Raw genomic sequence first — 27,519 nt, 5'->3', positions numbered from 1 at the left:
CGGCTGCTACCGTTCCACTACTCCCGTGTCACTGTTGTGTCTGGGATGGTCTGCCACCCAAATAGCATCTGGTCCACAGTGGTCTTGTGGTCAGGAACAGACCAGTAGGGGGTGGCTGCTGAATCTGAGTATGGCAACCCACTACAGTCTGTAGCTACACTTCTTTAAATGCATATATAATGCAGTGGCACCTTTTTAATCAGTAGGTTTAAGGTGTAAGGTTTACACTTAAGTAACGTGTAATCAGTGATGTTGCTTCCATGGAAGTTGTATGTGCCATTTCACTGCATTTTGTATTTGGGCTGTGCATCTTTAATGTCCTATATATATACTAGTGTGTGTGTGTGTGTGTGTGTGTGTGTGTGTGTGTGTGTGTGTGTGTGTGTGTGTGTGTGTGTGTGTGTGTGTGTGTGTGTGTGTGTGTGTGTGTGTGTGTGTGTGTGTGTGTGTGTGTTTGGGGAGCAGTCGGGGTTAGGTACCTTGCTCAAGGGCACCTCAGTCATGGCCTCAGGTCTGGGAATCAAAACCACGACCCTCCGGTCACAAGAACAGTTCACTACCACCAGACCATGACTGCCCCCATATTGTCCTTGCTGTTGAATTGATTGCTTTGGGTTTATGTAACTGAAGCATGTAGTGTGTGGTTACCTCAGAATGAGTTAGTAATTAGGGTGGCTGGAATTTAGTGGGACTGTTGGGTAGCTGTCATATAGTTTTGCCCTTCTCGGCCACCGTAGCATGGGCAGAAGAAGATAATGTCATGGGACCAAAGGTGTAGACTAAAATTGGCTAATAACATGAAGGCGTCTGCAAGCAGCTGCATCATGTAATTGTAGTTCATATTGCCCGTCATCCAGTACTTTGTATGTTAGAGTCTCTGGTGCCTTTACGAATAGTGAAATTGGCTGCTTCACAGTATACAATATATTGCAGTGGAAATGAGTATTTCATTATTCTACAGTTCAAGCGCTAGCACGACACACATTTGATTAGATGCTGTTATATTTATTGCTTTTGGGAACATTTCAAACGACTGATCATCCTGTTCGTAGGCGTGCCCCCCGCTGCGTCCTCGGCGGGCGGCTGACTGAGAATTTCCCTTGAGCAGCTGAACATCTTGAGATTCTCCTCTTATGGTAGTAATACCAGGGCGAGAATCTCTAATAAAGGCAATATGATTTAAATGAACGATTCCTGTCCTGACCCTATTTTTATTGTGACCTTTCACTTGATATAGTTCTGGTTCTATTTAATTCCTTTCCCCAAGAGAAGGAAAATATCATGGAAAGAAAACACATTTGTTTACAAACGTACCTGTGAGTTGTGATGAACAACTCTGAGAAATCGCAACTTCTCACTGTTTAGTAAAGCTACTACGCAACTGGACTTTGAACTTTACAGCAAAAGTGAGTCACTTCGCATATTGCCGCCGAAGCTGTTTAATCTACTGTATCTCGCCTGGTGATATATGTGCTAGTGCGTTAAGGTTTAGCGTTGCCGTTCACGTGTGTAGGTATCGTAATCAAACGGGCCAGTATCAATACCCTAGTTCTTTTTCTTGAGGCATTTGATTAGTTGCTCCTTTGCCCTCTGAAGCCCAAGAGGAGAGAGAGAGAATTACACCATTCAACTGTTTCTCCGGACTGCTCACATCGGCTCCGCTCTCCTCGCTCTCCTCTTCCAAAAAAATAATAAAACTCAGTACGATCGGTGAGGGAGAAACGTATCTGACGGGGCTCTCCACGGCAGCAGAACACCCTCAGTACCGGGCGGTACTTTGCGTCCGTCATGTCGGCGTCAGAGAGGTGCGAGAGGCTCTGAGTGTCTGTTTTTGTTTTGCTACCTCTCACCACGGAGCGACCGTGCGCCTCTCTGGGCTACCCATCGAACGGAGAAGATGGCCGCCATTAAGATTTTAACCAGCACGGGGCTTTTCTTGGCGTTCTGTTCGCTGTGTTTACTGGCAACGGCTATCTGCACAGACTACTGGTACGAGACGGATGCCCGTCGGCACCGGGAGCGCTGTAAGAACTACGCCAACAACCGCAACGACCCTGGCTACATTTACATCTCAAATCACAACCTGCCCCTCCAGATGCCTCCAAATGGCATTGAAACGAAAGCGGGGCCAGTTGTGGGACCACTACCTCGTGAAAGGCGGCACCTTGTTGCCGCTGCATCCTCCATGGAGTCTCACTGTAGCCGTCAGTACAATTCCACCATCTCCGGATTATGGCGAAAGTGCCTCCGTGATGGCTTTGACCTGGAGACGGATGATCTTATATACAAAGGTGAGGGTTCGTGTCGCTTCCATTCGATGCACACACCGCTACATATATTCGGGTCACAGTTTGTAAATCCTCTTGTCAATAAGGAGGATGTAATATTAAACAAATGTATTAAACGTGTAGCAGTGGACCAATTTTTCTCCATTTGGAAATGGCCTACAGCTCTGCTTCTGCCACCATCAGGTCCTGATGAACATCATGCTCAATTAAATCGGTAAACAATAGTTATGCTCAACTTGGCACTAGTTCATGTTTAATTCGTTTGACATTTGTTGGCAGTTGGACCCGTAACTCGGTCGCTGGCCGTGGTGCTGATTCTGCTCAAGTACTCGGCGCAGTATGAGATCAAGTGCAATCTCACGCCTTTCGATTGTGTTGAGCGTATTTGCATATGTAAGAAATGCAGCCGTGAGATAATAAGTTATAATGGGTTAATAGCTCACACGTCTCTGCGGGGAAGAGAAAGCGGAACAAAATTAATTATTTATAAACACACAGGGACGAGGAAGGCCTAACAGAAAAATCACGGCGAACCGTCAAGCGTGAAGAAACACGCTACAATGAAGCCTCATGCAATATATTTTCATATATGCGCCTCAGCAAAACTTGCAAGCTATACGTAGAACATAATCGTTCAAGGAAGTTGAGGACAACAGAGAACCTTTTCCGAGACAACAAAGACAACGGGCATCACAAAAATATGAACGGTTTCTTTCCTTAACTCAGAAATGCAATGCATCGGAGTCTCATAAGAGAAGTAACAGTTTCCACTTGATCATTAAAACCTTTATTTGCATTTCGCCTATTCATAGACGTACGTATTTCGCCGCCTTCCTACTACGGTCCACATAAAGCTTCAAGCCACTCTGTTTTTTTTTAGATTCAATGCTGGCAGCAGTTCCATTCTGTCCTTGCTGTAAGGCGCGTGTTGCTCACGTGACTGTATCGCCATCAATAATTTGTTCTTTGGATTCCCCCAGTGTCTGTAGGTGGCTGTATAGATTGCCCTAAATACAGAAACTGTGATGAAGTGCACTACCAGTTCAACTTGAAAGAGACAAAGGCCAGGATTACGCCTCTCGCTGATTTATCGCCAACAATTCATCTGTCTGTCTCACTTGAGCTACAATGGTAGACATGGTGGTGTGTGTGGGGGAGGGGGCGACGAGACTAGTGGCATGTTCTAAACGGATTAAATCACGTCCGTGTTCTGTTATCAAGGGGTTGAAAGGCTTTGAGCCGATTTCAAAGACCTACTGACATTTGTTGATCTTTTAAGTCTATAGTAACTATAATTTTTTTTGTGTGTGTGGAGACTAGAAGAAAGTTTTGAGAATTTCTGAAGATAATTTCTGGTATATGCAAATCGATATTTGGCAGAGGTTTAACATTTTGGCTATGGGGATAATCCTCTCAACCAGGGCATTGTTATAGTATTGTGAAGCAATACATGCTGTGCTGGAATCATGTTTCACACAGGGGCTCTTGTAAAAGTATTTTCAGGTATATCACTTTAATAATTGATTGTAAAATGCTCATTCCCACCTTCCGTCTTGCAGCACTGTATGGCAGCTGTGTCTCTAGCCCACTGGTCAACTTCTGACCCTGACCTAGTCCTGATGATGCAAGCCAAACCGTTGCCTAGCAGCCTGCATGTACGCAGCAGTTGCCGTGGGTGTGCTGATGCTGTGCTTCCATGCGCAGGACTCGCCAGTGGCCATGGTGATGAGAAGCAGCCCAGCACTGATGGAGAGTCCTCTGCTTTAGAACTGATCAGGTGTCAGTCCTTAGAACGTGCTTAGAATCTTCATGCATGTCACATTCCACGCGGTGAATATGCATCTTGAACACCGATGTTCTTGTCTCAGTTTAGTCATACTTAAAAAAATTATTGTGGTTCAATAATTATACAAATAAAACTTCCAGAAGTTTTTTTTTTGTGGCTTGCACTGAAGCTTCCTCCTCCTAGATCCGCTGTTCTAGAACTGTTCTAGATCTGTGTAGTAAAAGTAAAACAGTGCAGTGTTGTGACTCTCCAGAACACTATTCAGTTGCGTCAGTACAATTGCTAACACTGTCTTTTCAATAAATAGATAGTCTCCATAGGAACTAGACTGTGGTGATTGATTGCTCTGTCGTGCAGAGCTGACTCGTGGCTGAGGATCGCTTCCTGTAATGCATGATGGTGGCTAATTGGAGCGATTTTCTCACTCACGTGCTTGCTTTAGCATAATTAGAGGCTGATCTGTGAGAATGACGCTCAGATCCCCTACATCACAGCTGGCTTGGCTGAGATTCTGTCTCTACAACAGTGTCCACAGAGCCAAGCAGATACTTCTCTGTGTTCTGTTTAACTTCATCACTTTGTCTGTATTTGGTAATCTGATTCCTGCCTGACACAACCTCCAGTGTCACAATAACTATTTCAAGTTTGACCAATTTGAGTCAGAGCACAAAGACGTAATTAAGAGTTGGTTGTGTTTATTTGGAAAACCCAAACCCTGTTTTACTCTAATATAGAGGTCTGAACCTCGTGGAAAAGCTGTCTCCATGTCTCCACAGACTATACGTCATTATTCTGTGTCCCACTTTTGTCCCACCTTGGGCCCGTTACACCACCCCCTGCAGGTCTGATCCAGCGCTGCAGTCCAGTGATGTACCACTACAGTTCGTCCATCCTGCCCAAGAACATGCCGGTCAACATCACCAAGACCATCCGGCAGGATGAGTGGCACGCCCTCCGTAAGTCATGACCCACTCCACCAGGGTTGCCAACTCTCACGCATTGAGCGTGAGACACACGCATTTGACCGTTTTCACACGCTCTCACGCCACACTTCCGATATCTCACGCCGAAAAAAATATCCAGTTTATTTACCTCAGATCCACATATATGATTCAATACGTTAGTAGTTCGCTAGCCCTGGCGCCATCCACCGGCGATATAACACTGAATCTGTGTCCATTTTACGTTCGCCCCCCCCAACAAAATACACTCGCCACCGGCTCCAGGTTAAAATCTCACTCCAAGCGAACGTCAAAAGTTGGCAACCCTGCTCCACAGTCCCTCGTGCTCTCCCCAGTATCTCCTGCATGGTCCTCGCTTCAGCCCCAGCTGCAATGCTTAGGTCTTTCTGCAAGGATATATAGCCACCTTGTGTAAACACCACCACCATGACTACACCCTATTACAAAGACAGAGCCTGCCGATATTTAAACAGATGCTCTGTTGAATATATTTAGTGACCACCCGTCAGGTATAAACATAGGCTAGGGTAAATCTCCAAGACGGCGAAACGCGGTGCGGCGTAAACCCGTGAGCCGTACGTCCGACGCTTTGGTGGCGGCACGTCGGCAGTCACGGCGGGAGACGTTTGCTGTGTGCAGATCTACGCAGGATGACGGCAGGCTTCGTGGGCATGGCTCTCTCCATCATCCTGTTCGGGTGGGTCGTCGGCGTGCTGGGCTGCTGCCAGCAGCATGATCTCATGCAGTATGTAGCAGGACTCCTCTTCCTCATGGGAGGTGAGCGCTCGCACGTCCGTGTCGGAGGCCGTAGTGGATGTTAACGGTGTGTGTTTGTAACGTTTGGATTGAATGAGAGATGCTGAATGTTTAGTTTTCTTTATTTCATTGTCAGATTATCTGTGTGGTGCCACGAGTGAGTGAAGCGACTGTCTTTAGACGCTATTATGCTCTGGTACCATTTAAATCATAATGCTATGACTGCAGCACCATCTAGTGGTGACTTCACTGATTAGTGCCGCTTTCCTAGCCTGATCGTTGGTTTGATGCGCTGGTTTGCTGTGGCACTATCCTGAGATCAGTGCAGATAAACAGTCTGACGTTTTCTTTGTGTTTGTGCACACTAGGAACATGCTGTATCATCTCTCTGTGCACGTGCGTGGCGGGAATCAACTTTGAGCTGTCCCGCTACCCGCGCTACCTGTACGGCCTCCCGGAGGACATCAGCCACGGCTACGGCTGGTCCATGTTCTGTGCGTGGGGCGGCCTGGGCCTCACGCTGTTGGCCGGCTTCCTGTGCACGCTGGCGCCCTCGCTCAGCGGCCCATCGAGCCGCACCGCTGTCCACAAGCCCCGGCACGAGAATGGGACCGTGTGAGCGGAGAGGTGCCGGGCTGGGCCTGGGGGGTGGGTGGGGGTGGGGGTTAAGGGAGGTTAGAGGGTGATGGTGGTGGGGGTGGGTGGAGAGGACTCCGCAGCCTCAGCCTGGCCTGTTCATGGCCACCCCAGCACCATCCGGCCTGTCCTCCATCACGGTGGTGGCAGGACAGGAGGCCCGGCTGCCTGGAGCTTCTCAGCAAGCGTTCTGAGGGTGACGGTCATGCACAGCTGCACGCCACGAGTCCAGATGGACGTTCTAGGACCGAAGATCACCATCCTGCAGAACACGACCAAACACACAACTTGTGCAGCTTCAGCACAGCGACTGGAGAAAAGCCACACACACATGTACACATGCACACACACACACACACACCCACACCATGCAGGCTAAACATCACTACCATCCTGCTCCTGTCCACTAGGAGGCCACACTGAGCCATCCACGACAATCTAATCCTCCCCAGTGTTTGTCCCCCTCTCACACACATAAAGACTAGGACAGGACTTGACCGGTTCTTACTTTCCTTTCATGGATTCATTTTAAAATGGTGCTCTCTTTTTGCAATATCACTGCACACACAGTCACACATACATTCTCTCTCTCTCTCTCTCTCTCTCTCTCTCTCGCTCTCTCTCTCTCTCTCTCTCTCTCTCTCTCTCTCTCTCTCTCTTTGTCTCTCTTTGTCTCTCTTTCTCTAAGAAGCCTTGGGAAATATCACTCAAGAACCAACTAGCATGGGCAACCACCCAGCCAGAAGCCATGTTTTTTTCTTCAGATGACTGGGTCTGTATTGCATATTTTGTGCATTTGGTAGACATTTAAAGGCTTTAAGGACTTGAGCAGGATATGTCCCAATGCCCAGCTCCCAGCAGGTCACAGCATGACTGGACACATCAGCCTGAACTGCACCAGTGCTAAAGACCCAGCCAGGCTGTGCCCGGAGCCAGAGGAAGAGGACGGCAACCCTCAGTCCATGAGGAAGGGCGAGCAGGACAGAGAGATGGAGAAAGCATCAGCTCAACGGCTTCCATGAGCAAACTCCCTGTGGCCTGTGTGTCTGTACAGTTCCATTTTGTGTGTGTGCATATTTGAGGCTTGTTTGTATGGAATGGTGCTTGGGTAAAGAACTGAGTCTCTTTTTAAAATTCTATATGCTGTTGATTGTGGATGGCATGAATCTTTGCTATTTTTCAGGATTTAGAAATGATTTTGTCCAAGAAGGCACACAGTAGGATTAAGTGGATTTCTTGAGCATTAGTTCTAGTAGAAGCGAACTGCTATTGTTACCCCATGATGGATTTTTGTTTTTAGATTTGTGAAAACAGAAAAACAAGTATTGAAGTCTGGTGGGTGTCGGTTGGAGCTCTGAAGTCTTGCACACCGATATAGAAAATTTTAATAGTCAGTCATGTAGAGTGCCAGTGTTCAGTTACTGGATGCTTTTGGGCAGCAGATGTAAAAAAAAAAGTGTCCCATTGATTTAGTAAGGATACATGTTGTATAGTGACATGTAAAGTACTGTAAAGTTTACATTGCCCAGACTTCTCCTCGGGCGCAGTTGTCCTGCAGTGAATATGCTGCCCTCGTGAGCAGCTGACCACAGCTCAGGGAGCTTGACTGCCTTCTCGGGGAGACATGCGCAGGATGGGATGCTTTTGATTATGTGACAAGGTTGATCGCATCCCAGTTCTGGAAGGTCCATACCAGTTTTCTTTCAACTGAGTGCATCAACACTCACTTAACCATTGACGCAAACAGGCAATGCAACTACAGTTTGTGAATAAAATGTTTTAATAGGGTCTCTGAGAAAGCACAGTTGTTTTTTATTGGCTACTGAAGTCTGAGAAGTGCTTACCAAATGAACAGGGGTCACAAGGTATTTCCTCATCCAGCACAATCTGTGAGCATGCTTTCAGAATGAGGTGCAATTGTGAGAGTGCGCCTGCTGTCGCAGGGTAACATGGCAGACGAGTGTGTGAGCTGTAGTGGGGATAATATGGATAATATGTCCAAGAAACGCATCAACCCCAGACCATTAGGAAATGAGCTAACTGGCCATCGACTAGGAGCAATTGGCTACCAGTTTGGCTACAGCATTGACAAGATGCAGGATGAAGGGATAAATGAAGTGGGGGGAGGGGGAGGGGGGGTGCACAAGTTGTGTTTGCCAAAAGACCAAGCAGCTCAAGGAAATATTTCAACTGTCTTGTATGAACTTGGATACATTTGTATATAACCACCATTTTTTCAGCAGTTGAAGTAGCACCATTTTAATTTTGTATGAACTGTTTTTAATGGGTAATTTGACGAAACAGATAAGAAAAACAGGAATTACTGTCTCGCATGACATTATGATGGTTAATTTATTTCAATGTATTAAGAGACTGGTGTCCATTTTTTAAAATATGGTTTTTATTTTAAGGAAATAAACTGTTAACATTTAATACTTTGCGTTTGCTTATATTTATTTGAATCAATAAAAACTTTTTCTCTTTAGGATACAAATTTAAAAACAAAAAATTCTGTAGTTAAATATTGGGAGGACACAATCTTAAAACTCAGCATAATTTTACAAAAAATTATGCTTTATATAATACATAGATAAAAATTAGATTTTTTTTTCATCTCAATTATCCAATGTACTCTCAACTGAGGCTGAGTGTACTGTACATCCTACATACTGTATATCTTATCACATGGCGCCACCTTGTGGACGAAAATTACTTTTACACTTGGGCACAGATTAATTTGCAAGATTAAAATCATATGTTCCCACAAAGCATGAGCAAACTGATACAATTTCAGCTTAAATTTAAACATTGAGTATCTGGACATCCTGCCTTATGTCTTGCATAAACGATTTAGGTTAAATAGAATATAAATGCTAAAGAATCTTCAAAAAATATATTCCTTATTAAAAAATATTTTTAAAAAACAGTAATTCAAAGCAAAGAAAAGTACAAAAAGCTGACGCCTCTCTCAAGCCACCTGGGCCAACTCAAACCATGCATCCCCCACCCTACACCCAAAAACACGTTCAGTCAAATCCTGACACACACAATACAACAGAGACAACATCACGTGCATTACAAACACCACATGATGCGTCACTGCTCCTGACATCTGTCATCTCCTTCGCCTAACAAGGCTGCTAGGACATCTGTTTTTTGAGGCGGGAGGGCGTGCCCACCACCAGGTAACCGTCCCGCGAGAGCTCTCTGGGATTGGCCGACCTGCCGTCGGACCTGCGGGGCTTGGGGCTCGTCCTGCAAGGGTCGTGCTTCAGCAGGTAGGTGCCAAAGGCCTCCCAGCCGCCGCCAACACGCACCATGACATTCTTGTCATTCAGCATCTGCAGGAGAGGCAGAGAGGTGAGCGCACCTGGACAATAGAAACGTTTAGAAAATGGCACCGAAGTAGCAAAGAAACAGCAGGTTTACCAGCATCATGACCCAAGGAAGAGGGATGCCAGGTCCATTGAAAAGCCCCCTGCATGTCTTATACACACTCATATTTTCAGTACCTTCGGCAAATGTAGGAGACTGATTTGTGTTCAAACCCCGTGCCATACAAAATAATCCATTTGGCATTTTGTCAAGAATAATCTCCATACCTAGCAAGACCCCTTCTTTGGGAAAGACCCCCCCAACCCACCCCCACCCCCAACCTCCCACCCCTTTCTGATTAAATATTGAAAGCCTGCATATCATTGTGCTCCCATGAAAATGAAAAGCGAATGAGAATGATTTTAGAGAGAGAGAGAGAGAGAGAGAGAGAGAGACTGTGCTGTCAAAATCTCATTAAGTCTAATGAAACACTGCCTCGTGGCACCAGCTGAGCGCTGGCTTATAACTAATCCACACACACCCAAACACACACACACACACACACACACACACACACACATGTATGCACTTGAGCTCCTTTTTGTCCAATGCACACCTACGACGCACAGACCTAACCCTAACACCCTCTGGAATAGTGTGGATCCAGCACTACCATGGCAACAGCGGCACAACCAAAATAAATAAATAAAAAAAGAGTGTGAGAGAGACAGAGAAAAAGACGGATTAAAAAGAACAAAAAGAGGGAAAGAGAGAAGCAGAAGGGGTCATTTCTCTGGAGACAGCGTACTCCCTGGGGCTTTCACACCCACATGTCCCCTCTTTCTGCCCCCCTGCCACCCCTCTTGGCTGTAACCCCCTCATTAGAGAGCTGTTCCAATGCTGGTATTACAAGCAGATTTATTGGGGATAGCCCTCCCTCTTTAAGTCCCACTAACCTGCCTCGCATCCTAATAGACAGATTCACAGACACGCACACACACGCGCGCACACACACACACACACACACAGCACGTTCCATGCCTGCTAGTGTGTGCTGTGTGTCTCAGCTGTCTCAAGCTTGATTAAAATGTTGGTGCTGTCAAAGTTCTCAAGATTTAGATTAAATAAATAGATTTTTTTTAAGCTAGAAAATTGGAGCAGACTCCATGAATATCTGTCAATCTCCTAGACTGGTATAAAAAAAAACATGCATGTTTTAAATTTGTTTATATGTACAATGGTTTATAACACATCTCAATACTTATATTTTATACTTTCTTTTGTAAAGCTTCTTCCATTTCTTTATAAGTGGCTTGCATGTGTTCTCCGTGGGAATCAAAGTCACGGCCTTGGCCCTTTTTGATAGCTTGTAGGCCCTATTACTTTCTCTAGCAGGTGAATTACAGCTTCACATTTTCGATTTTAAAGATTGCAGATTCAGACTCAACGATGCAGAGTCTGTTTTGTTAGATCAGGAGAGACACTAATAATTCGCAATTGATTTTTAATGGATTTTATTTATTGTCCCTCTGTTCCGGCGTCCACCCGCTAGATGACTGTAGAGCGGTGCATTCACAACAGCTCCCCACACAAGTTTTTGAATTAAATGTGTCGGTTCATACCGCAGCCACTAGATGTCAGAGAATATTCACTTTATTCGACGCCACGACGAGGCTGAGAAGAAAATCTTCCACAAGATACTACAGTGCGTGCAGGCTGGTAGAGATGTTCTAATAGAGGAAAAAGACCGCTCCGCCTCCGATTCTATTTTTGCATAGCAAATCAATTTGCAGGAATGCGGTCAAAGCACAGCTGAATGCACAAACTGCCTATAACTACACCCTATGACGGAAGTCATGCTTAAATGGAAAATTAATTCAAGTACAAAGACTCCTTAACCAGGAACATAAAGCAAAAACGACGAGAATGCATACAGGCAAAAGCCTGCATGTTTGTTGTTGTTTTGTTTTTTGTTTTTTTTTTTGGCTTACCTCACCACCTCTGTAATGATTAAAGAGATCCAGCTACAAGATAATCTGAAGAGCACGCTGTAGATGGCATCTCCAGTACAGAGACCACTTAGCCTTGTTCATCTATGTGGAGGGGTTTAATGGAGATATAAGTTAAGATTTAAGTGTGATTCCACTGTGTGAATGATTCACTGTAGTTCCAATAATGTCACATTTCCCTAATCACAATCAACTGATTTAGAAACAGCACTCTCCAATTCCCCAGGAAACAGCTATTGTGACGATCTAATGGACACACATTATGTCTTTCTGTTTTCAAATCATAAAAGCCATCTCACACACATTTCTATTGAGGCGATGTGAAGACTTTAAAAGCTCTCTTACAGAGCCTCTTGCATGAATGCTACTGCACACCTCCCCCACTCCCCCCTGTCTGCACCTCCTGCTAATTGGGCCGGGCCTTTGTTCCACAGCGGACAGCACTGGAGCCCTGGCCGACTCGTCTGATTGAAAAATCACAGAGTGACGGGAAGAGCCAGGCAGTGTCGCCACTGCTGTTTAACAAGCTTCCATGACTTATCACGCTGCTAATGAGTTCAACACTGAAATCAATACATTCAACAGCAGCAGCACCACTGCCCTGCCCTCCCCCTCCCATTTTACAGCCTGGCACTAACCTAAATTCCTCCTTCCGAGTCATTCGTGGGACGTGTCGTTCCCTAAAGGCAAGAAAGTCATTAACAGTTTAGGACCTTCGAGAGGTAGAGCCGTTTTCTACACTGACCGGCCATGGCTGGGGATGTGTCAGGAACATTCTCACAAAAACGACGAGTGGAAAAGCAGAGAGATGTTCTCACTGGCGGGGAAAAAAAACCTTCCAATTCGGCGATGACAGGATGATGTTAATATGCGCTGTGAAATATGTATATTTGAGGTTATGATTACTTTTCCCGTCTCAGGTTGCAAATGTAGCACTGATGAGTGTATGTACACGGTCAGGGCATATGGAGCAGGAGAGGGAGAGAGAAGAGCATGTTGCCTTTTAGCCTTGCTGGCCTACAGGAGGCCCTACAGGCGTCTCAGGGCCAGGAAGGTGAGCAGAGAGCTGCTAAGGCTGCCTCCTTCTGTGCCGCTCTGTCAGGGGCCTCCCAGGGGGCCCAGTGTACGGCTTTGTTTCGTTTTACGCTGCGTTCCACAACGGGCGTCATTTCCACGCAGAAGAGAAAGAACGGAAATTCTGACTAGCACGAACAAGAAGATCCTTCAAAGTAAAAATGTGAACAGGCTTGTCTAATTACCCAAAAAGAAATACAGGAGATGAGTCCATTCCAACGAGGTAAAAGAAAAACAAAACCAGAAAAGAAGGGCTTACTTCATGGAGCCTCAGATTAACGAGGAATTACATGGTTGCTGGGCAACAATCCACAAGTGTCTATCACCCCATATATTAGGCCAAGTCCAAACTTCATCTCCTAATTTGGATGCAAATTGTAAACTTCATGTAGTAGTTTTTATAACTATATGTTTTATGTGTAGCCAGCATGAATTCATGTTGTCTGTTCTTTTCACCGGTTAACGACAATAATGATGATAAATGAATCAGGTGGTGCCGTATGCGAGACAACAGGACGTCCAGCCGCCGAGGGCGAGACGTCACTCCTGCCAGACAGCTTCACCTATTGATCACTGATGCTGTAGCAGATAGGGAGAGTTAAACAAGAGGCTTTCAATATGTGTAATTGGGCATGTGATGGTTTTGAGCAGGTCCCCAATCAGCAAAAGTGACAATGCTTTGAAGTGTTCTGCCCAGGTTCTGCTTTGAAGTGGCTTTGGTGTTTGTGTTGAGCGAGGAGTGAACAACAAGAATGAAGGTTTTGATGTCGGGGATTACTTCACTTCTGTTTGCACATGGCTGTGCCTGCCTTAAAGAGCATCATGCCAGAATAAAATGTTCTCTTTGCTCGCCATATCAGGTCAAAGGTTATTTCTTCCTCATATGCTCTTACGTAAATGTCTGCATCCTGTGGCCTCTGCGACAAAGTTCATTGAAGAGAGCTCATCGTCTGATCTTATCTCTTTCTTTGCCAGTAGGAATCTTTTTCTCCCCCCTCCCATTCACAAGGTGCAAACCTTTTCTTCATGTTGCCCAGCAACCCAAGCTCCCATGAGTCTTTGCTTTTGAATGAGTTCCACACGCTCACAGAAGCCAAAGCTACAGAATATACTAAGCACACGTAGAACTGAGTAATATGTCAAAGAGAGCAATGTTGTTCCAGACAGCTTTATGTCTCATACACATTCACCATGTAAGAAGTGCAAAGGCTGGACACGGGTTAGCAGTATTTGTTAGGAATAAGAAAAACCTTAAAAAAAAAAGGCTTTCTGTTCAGAACATGAATTGACTTTGAGCAGAGTTCTGCTGTGATCTGTGCACAGTAGTGGTGAAGGAGAGCGAGGCACACCTACCCTCACATAGAGCACCTTATCCCCCACGCAGTAGTGGCCCTTGGGCTGCTTCTCAATGCGGAACCTGACCACACATCTGCATGGTGGGTCTTCTGAAATCTGCTTCACCTAAAACCAAAAGACAAACATTCGTTGTCTTTGTCTCTAAGCAGAAAAGTCAAGGAAGAGTGGATTTGTGTATACAGCTTTGCATTCAAACATGCAGTAAACTACTAATCTCAATCTCCACTTACGATGTCATCCAGCAGGTTCTCTGAGCTTTTCTTCCCAATGGGCTTGCTGAGGCGGCGGGAGGAGTTGGGTGTGGAGACAGGGGGTCTGATGGGTGATGGGCTGATGGGTGAGGGAGGCTCAAGCTTGGGTTGGGTGACCTGGGCAGGGGAGGGAGGAGAGGGGAGAGCACCAGGGTCCGGAGGAGGGGCTGGGGGTGGACCAAGGGAGGGGCTTGGCTCCAGGGAAGGGGACTGCGGTGGGGACATGGCTGGAAGGGGAGAGGGAGACAAATGAGGAGGAGGAGGAGGAGGAGGAGGAGGTGATGAAGCAGGGGGAAGGATAATGGGAGGAGAGGAGAGAGAGGGTAAGGGTGAAGTGAAGAACAGAGATGGAGATAGGGACCCCTCTTCATCTTTCTCAGCCTCTCTCACCAGTTTAACCAATGCTGGGGGATCTACACCGTACCTATGAGACAACATGAAACACGAGAGTATGAAAGTCTCATTTCAGATCTGCTCCCACAGATCATGTGCTGAAACCTGAGGGCTTCACCTTCCAGAAGCATTCCCCCTTTGTATTGTTTTAACTGCACAAATGCCATGACAGCAATCAGAAGGTCCTCCCTAAAGCCAGTGAGCTCTTACTTTGATGCGATTCTCCCAAGCTGCATGAGACACAGACACACATCCCGTGGATGCCTGTGAAGAACTGACGAAACACATATACGGTGATCAAAAACCCACAATACGATGCAAAGATGGTTAGGAACCTGAAAGAAGACTTTATTTATGCTACAATTCTGGTCTTGCATGCTAGAATGTGAGAGAGTAAGCTGTAGTGAACTGGACATCCCGTAGAAGAAAGCCTTCTAGGATGGATGTGTGCATTCCATAAAGCTGGCAGACTGCAAAACGGCCATGATCTCACCACACAGCTTTATGGCATCGACAGGAAAGCATACAAAAGCCCATGGCCCACTATAGAACACAAGACAAGATGGCAACAAACAGGTTCTGGAAATAACAATGAGTCCCAACCTAAGATGCCCAAGGTGATAAAGCACAAGCTATCTTGGTTGGGAAAAAAAGGAGTGACTCTCTTTCAAGGCATGCCTGAAAAGCCCAAGACCCATCTACAGAAAGCCCAGCAAAGCCAAGGACTGCAGAGCAGGGCATATTTCTAACCAGTCAAAGCTGTGCTCAGATCAAACGATGCCTCTGCATTGTGTTCATTTCTTGTTTTTGAGGGACAATGTTCTTCCTACGACACCCTGGCAATCCACACAGGAGGATTCTGTTTCTTCTATCAGAATTCAAGTCCTATCATTTACTGGGCAACATAGTTCTCTACTGAGACTTGGACCTTTTACAGGAAATTCCACAGATCTTCACCTATATGGCACAACGACTTTCAGACAGACCTGAGACATTTTATTTATACTACTTGGTCTACTAGAAACATCTATACATTGATGATATGTTTAATCCAGATGGGCTCTGCTCCTTTCAGAACATGTGCAACTTTTCCCATCCTGGCACACCCTGCTTTTATAGCTCACCTTACATTTAGCTCTTTGGTCTCATTGACACTCAGAAAACTGCAATACAGACAGAGGTGTTCTGGAAATGATATAGTTTTTTTTTGGAGTGTCTAATTCTGAGTGTCTTCATGTCGATTACATTTGTGTCCAGGTGTGCTCCTGTTGGGCGATGAGTCAAACATAACTCTCAACTCACAACAGAAATAGTTGGCAGTTGTAACAGCCTCCAAAAATGGCTTGAAATCTTGGAAATCTGGTCTGTGCCAGACACTCAGCAGCCCTTGCTATAACACTCATTGTTTGGGTATTCTCATTTTGCAGTGAGCCAAGGCTAAGATTCATAATGTGATAGCTGCAACGGTATCCTACTCGTGAAATGCTACCATCTTTGTCAAAAACTGAGTGGGATGAGATGTGCAGATGTCTGTATCTATATGAGCTTTAGTTGAAAATGACAAACTACACATTATTAGCTCTTTTCTGCCCCTTTTTCAATTTGTGTGTGAGTAAACACGAGTTTCTTTGGGTGAGAATATTTAGTTAAAGTTAAAATCAACAACAACAACAACAACCCCAAAGGGGTGCAATTATGTCCTGGAAGAAAATGTCTCCACATATCCTCCACCTGTCCACAGGACGAACACTCTTAAGCAACAGCATGTTACTATGAAAATCATCTCACACAGGACTATGCTGACATACATTTAAGACTGAAATGGGTTCCATTGTTGACGGCTATGTTTGTTTTGGCTTTAATGTAGGACGGGTTTTGTAGGAAAAGCAAATGGCAGCTTTAGCCGAGACCAGCTCCAGGAGAGATGTGGCACGGGCGATGTTAATGGTGGCCTTTAGCGAAGCAGGCTTGCAGTGTGAGAAAAGGGCTCCTCTAGGTAGCATAGCCTGGGATTAACATTTCATGATAGAGCCCGGAGCCAAAAACATCCATTAAAAAAAAAATAAATAATGAAAGTACCAGTGTGTACCAGTGAAATATCTAGGTGAAATCATAATCTAAAATAGGTTCACTTGCTAATACCTAAAGATAAATAATGTGCTTTAAATTTCATCCCAAAAAGCATTATCACCAAAAAAACATTATCCATCATCAAATGCATTATAGATGCCTGGAGATGTGGAAATACTGAAGTCTACCATACCCAAACAGGACTTCAAAACATTCAGCCAGAAATGCATGAACCACCTCAGTTTTCTCTCTGACCTTTGCCTCTAAATCACTTTGCAATTTTCAAAAGCTTCCTTTCTAACCATTTTTCTCTATTAATCTCCTCACCTTTCCTATCCACCTGATCATGCGTATTTAGTGACTGGAATATCAGCTCTTTAGTATGAACTCCATCTCTCTTGGTAGTGATCACACACTTTCTTTCCCTCTTCCTCATGACCTGTCAACCCTGTACTTTCAATTTTACACCACACATTCAACCACAGAGGATTTCACACAGAGACTGAAGGGGAGTGAGAGAGAGAGAGACAGAGGGAGGGAGAGACAGAGGGGTAAGGTGGGGAGGGAGTGAGTGAGAGAGGGAGAGAGAGAGAGAGAGGGGTGGGGGGAGGGAGGGAGAGGGGTAAGATGGAGAGTGAGCGAGTGAGAGGGGGAAAGAGAGAGAGCGAGAGGGGTAGGGGAGAAGGGGAGGGAGAAAGAGAGGGTGGTATGGAAAGAGAGAGGGAGAGAGAGAGAGGGAATGAGAGAGGGAGGGAGAGAGAGAGGGAGGGAGGGGCTCTCTCCACCTGCAGCACAGTCTCATACCATCAGCACATCAACCTTTTGAGGAAAATATATAATTTATTATATAATTGATTAAAAGCAAGAACAGAACGCCATGACAGATAGAGAAATAGAGACAGAGAGAGAAAGATACAGTGACAGAGAGAAAGAGAGAGCTGGACACAATTCCATGCTGATGAGTGTGAACAGTGAATTTGGCAGAGGCAAATGTTTCAGTGGTGAAAATGAGTCCAGGGTCACACTTTTGTCTCATCACAGTTTGACACAGGCTCTGATTATTTGTGCTGGGAGTCAGAAGACAAACACTGTGAGTCTCACACACTCAGACTTTCATACCCTGAGTCTCTCACACACTGAGACCCTGATTCATGCAGCTGTGCCCTACATAGCCTGCTGCACTGTCCTTTGATTGGATAACAAACCCCAGTCAACAAACCCTGGGCAGGTGATCCTGGGCTAATGGCTTTGTCAACAACATCTTCGTAAACTAAAGAGGTTTCTTCCACAAAGAAACAAAGTATTAATTGGTATGACACAAAGTGATGTAAACTACTTAATGCAGAGGATTTCAGTATATCACTTAAGGGGTTTATTAAGACTGCTCAGTGCACAAAATGAACCTCTATTGTTACTTACCCAAGTCTTCTGACTCAAAGAGATGGGATTCACGCACTCCGATTTTACGGCACCAGTACAGGAAGTTGGCTGCGTTGTCCCGGGCAAAAAAGGAACCAGGAGCAGCATCAGCTCGCCAGCGAATCACACGCCGGACAAATGACTGCAGAACATACATTGACCAATCAGAATGTGACTCATTTAACAGTGAATATAATTCTACACAATAATAACTAGGACATTGACAATGTAATTATGAGCAAATTTCTCTGAAGGCCTTTGCCTTTAATTACAGCTGTGTTTTTTAATAAGTTTGGTCATTATATCTGAATTTGTAATGTGATGCTTTTACTAAATGTTTCAGTTTTATCACACATCTGTTATTTTTCTTAGCACGCAGCAGATGTGGAAAAGAGGCACATGGAAAGAGAGAAAAAGAGAGTATGAGAGAGATAGAGAGAGATAGAGAGAGAGAGAGATAGAGAGAGAGAGAGAGAGAGAGAGAAAGAGAGAGAGAGAGGGGCATGCAGGCGCTGAGCACAGATGGCTTCTGAGCTGGAGGATAAATGCTGCCAAGGTCTCTCTGTTCTCTGGTGTGCTCCTGTTCAGCTGTGGCCTGGACCACAGACCAGAGACAACAGAGGCGTGCAGCGCCTGTGTGAGGCAAAGACGGAGAGGCCACTTCTACATGCACATACCTCAAACGTCATTTAAATGAGTCTAGACCCCAGACTGGGCAGATGCAACTAAACTAGCCATGTGATGTTTTATATCCAAAGAAATATCTGGAATATCAGGAATTTATATCACATTCTACAAATTTTACACTCAGTGGATTACGACTCCGGTGTCTTTTTAATCTCTGTTTTCATGTAGTTGTAATAAGACCTATAAATAATATAGTTGCCTATATTTATTTACTGAGTAGTAATATTCTTGTGTCTGTCCCACGGGTGTGGATTTTGTAATCACTGCAAGTTTACTGAACAGTTCAGGTAACTGACTAATCACTTGGACACCACAGTCTGGAAAAGGACAGTGATTGGAATAATGATGTCATAAATTACATAAACGAAGTACTAATTATGTCATATGATAAAATAAAGAAAAACCAGGTAGAAATACCTGTGTTCTATGAGATGAATAAAGATTGGTAGAAATACCTGTGTTCTATGATATAAATAAAGAGTGGTAGAAATGCCTATGTTCTACAATATGCACAGCATGTTTGCATTAGGGAAAAAGACCGTTCACATTTACCAAAGTGTTCAATTCATTATCATACCGTGTAGACAGTTAAACAAACGCTGCACACAGAGTTCCAAATGCAGAATAAATAAAGGTTGGAGATGACACCTTCTCCGGGAGTATAAGTACAGACTGTAGAATAAACTCCTTCCTGACAGCCCTAAACCCGCCATATTATTCCTTCAAGTTAGTGTAGCTGTTTGGCCGACAACTGTGTGGCTTTCCACAACTGCACGTATTTGCATGTGCATGAGTGTGGGAAACAAGTCCTGATGGCAGTGCCAGTGGGGGAACGTGGGGGGCGGAGATGGTTCAGGTGTGCTTAATGGCGGGTGTGAGAGACGAGTGTGGGGTGAGCACCTTGCCGTTGCTGGCCAGGATCATCCTCTCCTGCAGTTCCTCCGCCAGTTGGCAGAGCACCACTCCGGTCTGCAGCACGTCCATAAGGCCCACCGCCGTCACCTCCAGCCCTGTGGGAACCAGGAGGGTGAGACGGAGGACTGGGTGCCTGGGCTGGTGGGGACGGGCCACAGTACCGCTCCTTTCTTCAGTTCAGCAGACATGGCTTTCATCCTGTGGCCCCCCCCACACCCCACCCCGGGCTCGCAGGGGCTCAGAAACATCCTTGAAAAGGGCTGCGCACAAACACCAACCCACCAAGTTCTCCTGGGTGTGCAGGAGCATTCCAGCGTCCAGGGGTTACAGTAAGGAAGCCACAACAATCCCAGGCATTAGCTACCCCCTTCCTCCGCTAACATAGAGAGGGAGGCAGCATGAGCATGGGAATAGATGTGTGTGTGTGTGTGTGTGTGTGTGTGTGTGTGTGTGTGTGTGTGTGTGTGTGTGTGTGTGTGTGTGTGTGTGTGTGTTGTTCTTTGTGCCTTAGCAGCTGCATAAAGATCTGGTCAATCTGAATACTCCATTATGGAAATAATCTCAAACATAATTTGCTTTCCGCAGGTTTCTCTGCAGTTCTGTTTTTTTTCTCTCTCCTTCTGACTAAGCACTGAGATCAACAGAACTGACGTGCCCTTCTACACTTCTAAAAGTCAACTCATTCTTTAAGACGTCATCAGATAGCCTCTCATCGATCCAGTGCAATCTAAGCAATTCAGATGACCATGTCTGTCTGAGAACGCCTATTATGCCCCATCATCTGATCAAAACCATGTGATGATTGGTATCTGATGGATGGCATGTTTCTAAAAACATCAACCACTAGACTGCAAAGGCGCCTGAATAGTTAAGGCATGTGCTGAGTATCACGGCACCAGGGAAGGTTCCAGACAGTAACAGAACACATTTAGACACTCTTTAGTATGGGATTCAACATACTCCCCTGCTGAATGAGGTCTGAATATACGGATAAACTTAATATTGGCTAAAGAAAGTAGGTGCAAAAGACTCAAGCAGTATGAGATCTGCAGCTCTGGCTGACCCTCATTCCTATCCACGGTCTGGGTAGCGCAACACAAGCCTGGTGTGTCTGCAGGGGGTCATTTCATCCAAGCAGCAAGAGCACCGTCTCGCCATTTTATTAGGGCTGGAAACCTCTGAGGTAGAGGGATGATCTAAGCACCTCCTAAACACCTCCATCCCAAATCCTATCCCAGGAACCCACAGGTGCAGGAACCCACGTCAGGTCAGGACACACGTGCGGCCGTCTTACCCAGGATGGCGTTGAGCCAGGCGGCGAGGTCCTCCTTCATAGGGAGCAGGCCGGCTTCATGTCTACACTCCAGCCACTCGCTGTACTGCTGTAGGCAAGAGGGGTCAGGCACGGGGTCCCGCCGTGGACTCAACGTCCCGTTCATCCCGCCCCAGTCCATGGCCCCCTGGAAGAGAGTACAGGGCAAGTGGCACTCAGCTCTGACCGGCGCACGTAGACGCGCCCGGCGCAGGCAGCGGTAACCAGGCAACCGCGGACTGCGAAGGGGAAAACCCTTCATGACTGATGTCAGACTGTTCAGTTTCCACACAGAATAGGAACATTTTGCACTCAAAAGGGAGCTCAAGAAGATCAGTGGGTGTTATTAGAAACTAATTCAAGACAGAGCTAGCCTAAATGTAACTACCTAAACACTGGCCCGAACATAACGCTTTCAACCCCCCGTTAACATATGTCAGAACAGAGCTACTGCAGCACCTACAATACGCCTTCAGTCCACTATTTACACTACCTTACTTTAGTGAGTCCAACATAACACTACAGTATATTTATTTAGAGAACTAAAGGCTACGTTCAGATATGCTGCCTACAGGCAGCCTAAGAAAATATGCCGTCGCATGACGCCCAGGCTCTGAATCAGTGGGGGGGCTGAACTCAACTCCCTATTGGCTGGCTGGTGGAAGCATGCTGCAGGACTATGGGGTTTACACCACCTCTAATGATGCAGAACTACTCCAGCAGAAGAGAGGTGCTGACCTGTGGGCTGATGGGAACTGATCTGGGGTCAGGAGGGGGAGGCCCATGTCATTCTTTATCTTCTGAGATGAGGGCTGAGTGAAGCAGGGCTTCTGTCTCCAACTAAGAGAGATGGCTGGCTAGAGAATAATTACTTGAGTGTGAGAACCTCCATGTGTTTGACCATAACAGGAAATCTTAAAAGTATACACACAAGGCTTTGCCACACTGCCACATGACCACACTCCATTTCTCCTCCTACAAATGTACAAACAGGCTTCGCCGTGCCAAAACCACACTGTCATTACTAAACCAAAATCAGAAAATAAACCCCAAATACCTGCTCAGCACTTTTATTTTGCTAAGGAAGAATGTGGAATAGGTGGAGACCTGCGCCCATGTCACACTCTCGTATATTCAGACAGCCATTCATCAGAGGGCTTTCAACACACGTAGCAACTCTCTTCCTGTTTGCCATGGCCAGGGTGCTCCCCTCAGCCGGGGCGGTAGAGAGGGGGGCAGACACCTGCAGAGCAGATGTGGAGACGGAGTATGAGGGTAGGGAGTAGAGGGTGGACGGGCCAGGGACTGGTACAAAGGTCCACATGACTACACACCGCTGTGGGCACCATGACAAGAAGAGCGGCTGACCTTGTGGCTTTAATAGTAGTTGTGCGCCGGGTCCAGCAGGTTCAGCGTTGGCTTTCAAAAAGCAACAAAGCCCAAACTAAGGCAACCGAGGCTTATCGTCTTTCCCTCGGAGCAGATCATAGGGGTCAAAGATAGAGAGTGATAGGACAGGAAGACAGGTGCTGACCCTGCATCCTTACACCTGAGTAAACAAAGGTGAAATCAAAGCAACAGAGAACATTCGGGGGTTATATGGAAGACATCGGAAATCCTAATGGGCTTTGATCCTTGATGTAATTCCAGATTTACCATCATGCTCCACTGCTAATGGAAAATAGTGAGCATCACCTTATTATGACCTCACACCCCTACGCAAACTAATATGAGACCAAAACCAATTCAGAAGAGATACAAAGGAGTAGAATGAAAAAGATCAAAGACTAACTGTTCCACAGAGGGGGCGAGACTCTCATTCCATACTCTTGTATCCACCACAATTTAGGTAGTGAAAAATATGCCTTAAGATATTATTGATATTTAAAAACGTAATCAATATCCACATAATATTAACTATGTCTTTATATAACTGGAGAAGGAGCATGTCTGAGAGCCATCCCCACTAGTACCTACGAATGTAGAGGATGTCTAACGTCCCACTGCTTGCTTTGGGTCACTCTTAGCTCTGGCCAGAAAGCTAAGCGCTAGTAGCTAGCAGCAAGCAGCAAAGTACTTCTGAGGTTCTTTCTGATTTTTAATTCAAGTTTCCTGTAGGCTCTCTGTGCTCTATTCTGTATTCAAAGTAATATTTTAATTGATTTGATATTACAAGCACAGTCAATGCGCTTTTGCAGTGTCAAATGCAACTGAGGGGATTGAAAAGTGTCACTTGGAGAAGAGTGAAAGATCAAGATGGAGGAAGCGCAGAGCGGGATGGTTTACTGAGGGGCCGACGCAGGGCCCAGGGTCATGGGAAACAGGCACCAGGAGTCCCACACGCATATGATACATTCACACCTCCACCGAGGCCTGAGCCACAGCAGACAGAAGCACATGTAGAGGTCTGAGGCTTGCCCAAACACTCATAAAGGGCCTCTGTGCCCACACACACACACATACGCCCACAGAGACAACACACACACACTGACAAAAGTGCTTGTACTGCACATTATAGGAGACTCTGAACACACATCCACATTCAATTGACCCAAGGCTACACCATACACAAACACACGTATGCACACACACGCAGACACACTTGCACACACATGCACAACTGCATAAAACGTTTGAGATCCATGCCACATTTAGGCATCTTCCATTCAAGTTATTTTAGAAATGGCCTAATTTTGCAAACTATAACTCTGCAACCTGCTCATCAGTTGTGGACAGTATAATGAAGAGGCTTTTCCAGGCTCACATGTAGCAATGCAGCATCAGCATAACTTTATTTCTACTGCCACAACAGACCTATAAATAGGTCGAGAGCTCATCTCTCCAGTTCAATAAATCAATTGTTCTGATTGTTCTTCAACTCTGACAGCCAAAAAGCTGTTTTGTATTGCTTCCAAACAAGCGCTCCTTGCTCCGCCCCCGGCCCTTGACCCTTCGGCTCTACAAAGCTCTTGGACCCAAAGTGTTCACATAAGGGTGTCGTGGTGTCTTCCGTAAGCCCTCTTCATACAAGCATAGTCAGCGAGACATAACAAGCTAAAACTCTTCTTTAGAGCCCTGTTTTTACTCTGAGGGTTCTGAATGAGAAAGTAAACAATAGTGTTTGGTTGATATGATCTGTTTGAGGATGAAAAACCCGTTTTAAAGTATGATATAGCAAGTCTTGGAGCATACCACTGTGGGAAACTATCAAGAACTAAGGGTCAGATTTATGAGGGGCAAGAAAACCATTGCACAGTACTGTAGCAGCATACACTGTTCTGATATCAGATGAGTTAACTTAATATGTATCATCTAACCACAGCACCCCCCTACAAAAAATAATGTTTTTCATTGTTCAGTGTTTTGCTGAAACCTGAGCCCATACCACAAACAAAATAAAATAACAAATAAACTGACATCACTGACGGTCACAAACAACAACAGAGTGTAAGTGAAACTGTGACACAGCCAGGAGAAACTGGATCTAGCTAAGTGGAGTTCTGGGTCAGGAGTTCTCCCAAACCAAACCAGCTCCCGCCACAGCAAGAGCTCCAGACAAAACAAAGAAAGCACCTTTACCTGGAGTATGAATGAACGTGCAATACATGAACTTCTGCACCATATGAGGTCACTGATATGAACGAAAAAATCTACCTTAAAACACTGGTAAAACTCTTTTATATGATTCCTCTCCCTAGAGAAGCATGTTCGCTGGAATACCCTGACTGAATGTCTAGAGAATAATTGTAATATATTTGTTCAGGCCCACAGAGTTAAAGTAGTCATGCTATAAAGATCACACGAGCTGAGCTTGTTGTCTAATGAGATTTAATTGCTCGTGCTCTTCAGTCGGTGGTTCTTAGCATGGCACTACATTGTTTTTAGAAGGTGTAGACATTACTTGAATGAAGTGAATGAATGGATTATTTACTCGTCTATTTAAGCGACTGTGCACAAGATAAGTCATAGAATAAGACTTACCTTAAAGTACTTGTCAGGAACCTCAGTAAGGTAAAACTATACGCAGGAGCGTCGCTGTCAAACTTTCACCCGCGCTGTTGGTGTCCACTTGCGTTTCACACGAATCAGTGTCAATGACGTACATCACAACACGCTGTCACACACACACACACACACACACACACACACACACACACACACACACACACACACACACACACACACACATATATATATATATATATATATATATATATATATATATATATATATATATATATATATATATATATATATATATATATATATATATATGTTTAAACGACACATCTTCATATACAGACCTTTCTGAATCAACACGCATTCCCTGGTTTTATGGAACATAATTTGGACTGGGTTGACGGAGAGTGTTAGTATAAGACCATTTGAATAACTTTTCAAACGCTAAATAGTAGAATATACTTTGAAAAGATGACTAAACTTGGTTTACATATGTTAGTTAAGACTTTAAGAAATGTTTACTAAGTGCCAGGACGATTCGCGTGCAAGCTCTTAAAATGACAAGATTTGACAAAGAATAGTGCTTGATTTAGGAAAAAGTTAATTAAATCAACATTAGTAAATATTTTATGCTGTTTGCCATTTATGTTCCTGATGATATGGAACACAATAATCTATTTTAGTGCATATACTTCCTGTATGTCTGACAATCTACTCAACTCATCTAAGATTATTTAAATGTGGTTTTTAAAGTTTCAATGTGATACGAGCCCGGCATGAATTTCCATTAGCGCGAAAAGAATGTTTGCATGCCTGGATGTATCAAAATAGATTTCATTTGAATGCGTAAGATAGTTCTCCAATTTTACCTTTAAATCATTTTTCCTTTTCACTTCAAAGAATTCCTGTTTCCTATATAACAAAGCACACCAACATGATTATCAGCGGTCAGTCTTCATCATTTTTCTGAATGTGTATGTGTAAGAAAAAGTGAATGAGAACAGCGAAGAGCCACACGAAACTGCCGATTTCCACCAGCAGAGGGCAATGTTGATCGCTGCTATTTGTCATTAATCAGAACCGTAAACGCTTTTGTTAATTTTGTTAATTTAATCCTGCAGTTACCTTCAGTCCTTAGCTGCTCTGTGAATTTTAACAGTATGTCTATGAATAAAAACAAACTCATCAAAGGCACCCATTGTATTTCACACTGGCTTTAGGTGTAAAGGATTTTTGCATGTGAGCGCGCACGCGTGCGTGTTAAAGAGACACGCGCTAGCTGTGTCCAATAAAGAGTGCTTTATCGCCGGTAATGGTCGCTTCGTCAATTGGCCGGTAAACATTTTGTCACCACTACACGACAGGGCGATAGGGATCAGCGGTACAGGCCCGTGGCAGATGGCGGTGCAACGCGTTTCCCGGACAACCAAAATGATGGAAACCCTGGAATCGCCCGGCACGTGCGGCACCGGGGCCCAAATTGGCCCCCAGGGTTCGAATAACCCCACACGATCAGATGGGTCGACGCCTAATTGGAATACAAACGTGTAGGGATAGTCGCTGCGTTTTAAACCGGTTTGTTGATGATGGTTTTGCCATAAACAAACTTTGACAAAACCCGACTGTTTAATAGATCAATTAATATGGAAAACAGATTTCGATTTTTTTTTCGCTTTTAATACTAAGTATCTAAGGCACTGTGAAAATACGAAATGTTCGAAATTCGCTTAATCAATCGTCTGCACTTTGCGAAGGAAGTTAATTTACATCTAATATGCTCCCTCTTATTCTGTTAATTTACCCGCGACGGCGCGAAATTGAATTATAGTCCGTCTTTTTGCTACAGTGGCGGTGGGGGGAGAGGAGGGGAGAGTGGCCACACCATGGCCACCGTTCATAACTGTCAGCTCTCCCTTATGGAATTAACACAAGGGTCATACACGCCTTCTGGGTCTGACTGGAAAATAATTACAGCGACTGTAAGCCGGCACACCTTTAATCAAGACGACTGGATGTCGGATATAGCAAGTGTAGCAGACGAAATATATAACAGCGTTCAGACTGTATGTGCTTTCAGTCCTGTATATATTTGTACAGTGCATTTTATACGAAAACAGTTGACATAAACTGCTGAAGTTGCCATAAACACGCAATTGGTGTTAAATTAGTAGTAAACATAAATAACATTTTATGAAAGATAATTTATGTAGAAGGTCACTGGGTCAGGAATAGGATAACACGTGATTTCTAAAACGCAAAAAATTAATAAGATTAGCTTTGATAGGCCTATATGACTTACGTTTGTGTATAGAAACGACATCCTATATATT

General features: G+C 44.9%; 2 protein-coding genes across 3 annotated transcripts; one reads left to right on the top strand and one right to left on the bottom strand.

The window, feature by feature from the left end:
• The first annotated feature begins 1,362 nt into the window (after nt 1–1,362).
• tmem276b (transmembrane protein 276b) lies at nt 1,363–6,426 on the top strand. Its single transcript, XM_076998633.1, has 4 exons — nt 1,363–2,291; nt 4,917–5,030; nt 5,676–5,813; nt 6,161–6,426. Exons 1-4 carry the CDS (start codon nt 1,898–1,900, stop codon nt 6,409–6,411), a joined length of 897 nt encoding a protein of 298 aa, XP_076854748.1. The 5' UTR covers nt 1,363–1,897; the 3' UTR covers nt 6,412–6,426.
• A 2,488-nt stretch (nt 6,427–8,914) lies between these two features.
• Nucleotides 8,915–25,339, bottom strand: gas2b (growth arrest-specific 2b). 2 transcript variants are annotated; one of them, XM_077021382.1, is made up of 8 exons: nt 25,211–25,339; nt 21,212–21,377; nt 19,903–20,012; nt 18,316–18,457; nt 15,037–15,100; nt 14,413–14,857; nt 14,180–14,287; nt 8,915–9,769 (listed from the first exon to the last, which is right to left on the bottom strand). In XM_077021382.1, exons 2-8 carry the CDS (start codon nt 21,369–21,371, stop codon nt 9,569–9,571), a joined length of 1,230 nt encoding a protein of 409 aa, XP_076877497.1. In that variant the 5' UTR covers nt 21,372–21,377; nt 25,211–25,339; the 3' UTR covers nt 8,915–9,568. The 2 variants fall into 2 exon arrangements, with proteins under 2 accessions (XP_076877497.1, XP_076877506.1); XM_077021391.1 differs by lacking the exon at nt 25,211–25,339 and adding an exon at nt 21,968–22,100.
• Between the last annotated feature and the right edge of the window lie 2,180 nt (nt 25,340–27,519).

Source organism: Brachyhypopomus gauderio, chromosome 1, assembly GCF_052324685.1.
Source record: "Brachyhypopomus gauderio isolate BG-103 chromosome 1, BGAUD_0.2, whole genome shotgun sequence".
Lineage (NCBI taxonomy): Eukaryota > Metazoa > Chordata > Actinopteri > Gymnotiformes > Hypopomidae > Brachyhypopomus > Brachyhypopomus gauderio.
The sequence above is the reverse complement of the archived record's forward strand: the minus strand, read 5'-3'. Positions and strand labels throughout refer to the sequence as shown.